At 38.8% G+C, this 5,462-nt stretch overlaps 1 protein-coding gene across 1 annotated transcript; it reads left to right on the plus strand.

Moving 5' to 3' along the window:
* Nucleotides 1–929: 929 nt before the first annotated feature.
* On the plus strand, nt 930–5,053 carry CFL2 (cofilin 2). Its single transcript, XM_026849124.1, has 3 exons — nt 930–1,237; nt 1,338–1,414; nt 1,506–5,053. The coding sequence occupies exons 1-3, from the start codon at nt 978–980 to the stop codon at nt 1,616–1,618; spliced, it is 450 nt and encodes a 149-aa protein (XP_026704925.1). The 5' UTR covers nt 930–977; the 3' UTR covers nt 1,619–5,053.
* The last annotated feature ends 409 nt before the right edge of the window (nt 5,054–5,462 follow it).

Below are 5,462 nucleotides of genomic sequence, written 5' to 3' on the forward strand. Positions count from 1 at the left end.
GGCGACCGCAGACCCCGCGAACAAAGCGGGGAAAGGGGTCAGGCGGGCTCCCCCCGGGACAAAGCCGGCGGCTCCCAGCGAGCCGCGCACCTGCCTTTGCCCGGCAGCCTGCTCTGGCAGCGCCCGCCTCCTCGGGGGGGATTGTTGGACCGAGAGCAAGGGCGCTGCAGATGGGGCTCGCTCGCTCGCAGTAGGGTTTGCTAAATTTTCTCTCTGCTGTGAGTTCCCCGTTTGCCCTGTCAGTGTTTTGTTGTTTTGCTGTTGTAGGCTCGGGTTTTGATCGGCTTGAGAGCCGTACGGGGAGCTGTACACATCGTAACTGGTATTTTTGTGAAGGAACATCGGTTAAACAATACTCGTGCAGCAGCACAAAGTAAAATTCAGGAGTTTCTGAAGCGCGGTGCTGAAGCTGACACAATGCAGAAAACATTTCTGCTGCTTGTAGAGCCTTACATCACCCAGCAAAATGAGAGTCATGACAGTGCTGGATGTAAGCTGCTGCTGTAGCATTTGTTCCACTGAAAAAAAAAACCCACCACCCCCCATCCCAAAACTATGAACTCCTCTCCTATGTTCAGTTACCACCCTCCCCACTCTCCCCCTCCTCTCAAATAAGCCAAATGTGTGATAAGGCAGTGGAAAACCGCTTGAGTAGTGCAGTTGTGTTCCTCGTTGTAAAATCTGCTATCCAGAAGCACAGCTGAAGATGCTGAGATCTGCAACAAGGGAGTATAGAATTTACATCGCCTTTGTATCTTCTGCTCCAATCCTGCAAAGATTACTAAATTCATAGTGTGTTCATGTTGAGTATAGTATTTTTATTCTTACGGGGGCAGGCAGACTTCTTTATCTAGCACTGTGGGCTATCGTCTCTTCTGGTGAGTGTTAATTTTTGCTGTTTAAATTATTCCTTTAATCTCATTTTACAGGCTTCTGGAGTAACAGTGAATGATGAAGTCATAAAGGTTTTTAATGACATGAAAGTAAGAAAATCTTCAACCCCAGAAGAGATTAAAAAAAGAAAGAAAGCTGTTCTGTTCTGCTTAAGTGATGACAAAAAACAAATAATTGTAGAGGAGTCAAAGCAGATATTGGTTGGTGACATTGGAGATACCGTGGAGGACCCCTATACAGCCTTTGTGAAGTTGCTACCTTTGAATGATTGCCGATACGCTTTGTATGATGCCACATACGAGACAAAGGAATCTAAGAAAGAAGACCTGGTATTTATATTCTGGTGTGTAATAGCAAAGCTTGCTGCTAAAACTGAATGTTCTGGAGTTAACACTGGGTGACTGAATAACTGTTCTGTTGTGGTTTTCTTCTTTCCTTTAAAGGGCTCCTGAAAGTGCACCTTTAAAAAGCAAGATGATCTACGCAAGCTCTAAAGATGCCATTAAAAAGAAATTTACAGGTACAGGCCTAAAAATGTTTTGCTCATTGATTATAATGCTGGCTAGATGTTGAGGTTCTCACAGGTACGTTGTTGTCCGTCTGTCTTTCAGGTATTAAACATGAGTGGCAAGTAAATGGTTTGGATGATATTAAGGACCGTTCAACACTTGGAGAGAAATTGGGAGGCAACGTGGTAGTTTCACTTGAAGGAAAACCCTTATAAAAAGACAGACAAGTGCCATCTGGATCTAAGGAGCTTCCATTTCTGCAGCTCGTTCAATTGGAATAGTATTAGTCTCCCCGTCCCCTTCCCTCCTCAAAAAATAAGTCCCTTCCCTAATGCCCCTGAAGGAGATGTCATTGTTAAGCAGTCTACCAGCGATTGCCATTAGACTGTTTAATCCTGGTAGTTTTATGTAGGATCCAAGGAATGCTTTCACGTCATACTCTTAGCCAAAACTGACGTTGCAGGCGTTCCTTGCAACATGTACAATGAATGTGATAGTTAATGTGAATAGTCTAGCAGACAGCAAAGGGTAAGCTAATTGAATGCCTTGAAAGTATTGTCCACTGGTCGGATGGTAGACTCTATACAGTATTACTTACAGTTGCACTTGATTGCAGTTCCATGAGGCTCTTGTGCATTCATACACCTCACCTGCCTTGACAAGCCTATTTTTGTGACATGGCAGCACACAACACTATGCATTTGAAGCACTTTTTTGTAATATGTTTGACCCGCCCCCCCAAAGGAATGCCAATTAAGTTGCTGTAACTGTGTCATCAGATTCTTGTAGTACCTCAGTTTCATTCCTGTTACATGCATATCTTTATAAATGAAGTAGCTGTTATGATGCCTTTTGTTTTCCATTGAATGTACACTACTGAACAGGAGTAGAAGTTACCTGTTTACCATGTGAGTCTTGAAACACTAAAGTTTTGTAAAACATCAGTCATAGTGGCAATTTCTGTATTAAAAAGAGCCTTAAATGGAACATTGTTTTTTGAGATCAAAAAATGGCCACGCTGCAATAAAACTTGTGGCTTATTACAGAACGTTGCCTTGTTTTCATTGGAAAATATAGTTTTTAAGTATGTTTAATTTAAGCATATTTCAGATAACTTCTGTGGAAAGTATTGTGAAGATAAACAATCATTAATCTCAAATAATGCAAGTTGTTCATTCCTAATCATGATTTAGGCACAGCTTTACAATACTTTGTGGCTCTGTTCTGATCATTTGATCATTCTGATCCTAGTTTACTGTTAAAGTGAAGAAGCTACCACTACTAGAGACCATTAGTTCCATGAAACATTTGCGTCAGAAACGTAAAAATACAAAGTAATTAAACACACGGCGTGTTTCATACCTGAATGTTCTTAAAGTTCTACATGTCAGAGTAAAACCTTGCATGAAATCTTAGAGCTCACCATCTTTTTTGGTAAGATGATGTGTAATGACATGCAAAATATGAACTGGTAAATAATTTTTGTTTCTTGAGTGTTGCAGTTAAGACAGACCTGGTACAAGAAATAGCCTAAATTAACTGTTCTACTTGATAGCTTCTATGTAAATAGAACTGGAAAGTGTTTGCCACTACCAAGGCTTGCACCGGGGACGTGTTTTGGCTGGGAGCCAAATAATGCTCTCCTTATAGAGAATTTGATCTGCTCTGTGTGAGCAATCCTCCGTTAGCCAGAGCTATTTATGGCAAACACATGCTTTTGTATCTTGTCATCGTTCTCCACAAATGGCAAAACTGGACATGATTCTCCTGGTATGCATAAAAGAGCACTGTTAGGGAGCCACTTGCAGCTGAACTGTACATGCTGCTAGAAGGAATGCTCTTTAGCATTACCTTACTTTAAAAAGTTGGTAGAGTAGAACTGTGGAGCTTTTAAATATGGGTCCTTTATGTTCAGTGCATAGCCCTTTTTCAACAAAGAAACAGATAATAATCAAAATCTTTTTTTAATAGTTTGAATAACCTCGTGGTACTATGTTTAGGCTCTCTTGTCCTGTAGAACTTTAAGACTTTGTTTCAGGCTTCTGGCTATCCCTATGACTTGCACACCTCATTGTGTTAGCTGTTCTATGTAGACTAAACTTTACTAGCATTTAACTAAAAAGGCATGATGACCACTGACTTACTAAGTGTATTAATGAGTCTTGGTTTTGTTCTACAAAACTCTCCTTTCAGGTACCTTTTAAGGTTGAGAAGTAACTGATGGTATGCATGTTGTCTAGATTAAAAAAAAAAAAATCTTTTTATTCCTCAAAATAGTCTATTTCTGATTATTCATGTTGTGTGCAAAGCCCAGTTTAATGTAAAGATCTACTTTGTGCTTTATGTTTGACTTGAGTTCAGTACAGTATAATGAAATGATCTTTTAACTGATTTTTCACAAGGTATAAATGGTTTCTTTAGAAAAAGCCAAACCTGAAAATGTTAAATTTTAATAAACCATTTGAATTTCATTTTAGACAGTAACTTTTTTTAAGCAGTACTGTGTTTAAATTTATTGTTTGTCTCTGCTGCAAACAGTCTGGAAAGATGTCTGTGGCTTCTAAGTTGAATATTAAAGGTTACTCTTTTTTTTTAAAAAAAATTAGCTTAGGTGTATATTCACTCAGTCCAAGTAGGTATAAAAATGAAGCACAAACTGTATTTATGTTAAGATTCCTACCAAAATAAGTTTTGGATCCAAAAGGATCAGCCTGCCTTCAGTTTGTTCTTGAAATGACTGACTGACTGATGTGAGGTCCAATTCAGATGGCTTGCTTTTAAAAACAAAAAAACCCAATAAAGTGCTACAGAACTGTTACTGTTTGAATGATAAAACAAATGAGAGACAGCTGGCATCTGTTCCAAAAGGGTTTGTCAGCTGTTGTTTTCTGTCATTATGCAAAATGGTGAGGGCCTCATTGTGATCGAGAAGTGGAGGAAAATCCTCTTGAGTATCTTCTATGTATCTCCATGTAGATGTGACTTTTGGGTATATTGGCTTCAGTTATTTTATTGATAAAGAAATGTTAAATAAAATTTTCATGAGAATAGCTTGTGCAGAAATGGCATTTTTCTTCTAAAAAAACCCAAAACCTCAAAAGCAGTAGTTGTTTTGTTTGTTTTGGTAAATCCTGGAAGAGGCATAGACATATGGGTTTGATTTCTCCAAAAAGGGAAATTGGTCCAAGACAAGGGTGAGTAGTGAGGTTTATGCTTGTGGTGATGTTAGAAATGCAAATCTTAAATTTATACAGACTTGAGTGTAAGAATCACTCCTAATCAGATTATTAAATGGATTTTGAGTCTGTTCAGTTAAAACCCAAAGTGTTTTGTAAAGTGGAAGAGTCTTTTTCTGCTGTACCATTCCCTGAGAACAAGTGATGGAATACAGCAATTGCCACAATTTGATAACAAGCTTTATTCTCTTATGCCAATTCCAGTATAAACCAAATTTTCATGTCTGCCTATTTTTTATAAACTTCCGTAAGTTCCCCTTAGTTTGTGGTGGCGAGTTAATGATTGTAGAGTGAAAACATGGCACTAATGGCGGATGAAAGATCATCAATGTAGCACCTGTCTATAAGTATTGAATTTCTTTGAAATATTTCTGATTTTGAAAACCTGGTATAAATAAAATTAATTTAAATGTCTTCAGATGTTGAGGGTTTTTGTCTGCTAGGCAGCCCCTACATGAATCACTTTGTTGTTGTCTTTGAATTGGGAGCAGCCCAGCCACTGAAAAGAGAGATGTGTGGAATATGTGCATTTTCGTGATGGGTTTCACCTAACAGCCCATTCAGTTCAATACCCAGCTGTAGCAAAAGCCAGCAGCATTGGCTCTGGCATAGGTAGCAATTTTTAGTGGGTTGGTACTGGATAACCTTTTTCTTGTGTTGCGTCCCAGTGTACGTTCAGAAAATTAGACTTTCTTTTTTAAAAAGGTAGCAAAAAGTATGTTTACACTGACAAGCCATTTTGCATACTCGATGGTGAGCTGATGCAATGTGAAAAAGGTGACTCCATGGGGAATGATAAAAAAATTATCCTTATGGTATCAGT

This window comes from Athene cunicularia (genome assembly GCF_003259725.1).
Source record: "Athene cunicularia isolate RWA chromosome 5 unlocalized genomic scaffold, athCun1 chr5_part1, whole genome shotgun sequence".
Classification (NCBI taxonomy): Eukaryota; Metazoa; Chordata; class Aves; order Strigiformes; family Strigidae; genus Athene; species Athene cunicularia.

Coding starts and splice junctions, on each gene's coding strand:
- CFL2 (XM_026849124.1), top strand. CDS start 978: ATGAAAGTAAGAAAATCTTCAACCCCAGAAGAGATTAAAAAAAGAAAG. Junction 1,238..1,337: donor GACCTGGTATTTATATTCTG/GTGTGTAATAGC, acceptor TTTCCTTTAAAG/GGCTCCTGAAAGTGCACCTT. Junction 1,415..1,505: donor CATTAAAAAGAAATTTACAG/GTACAGGCCTAA, acceptor TCTGTCTTTCAG/GTATTAAACATGAGTGGCAA.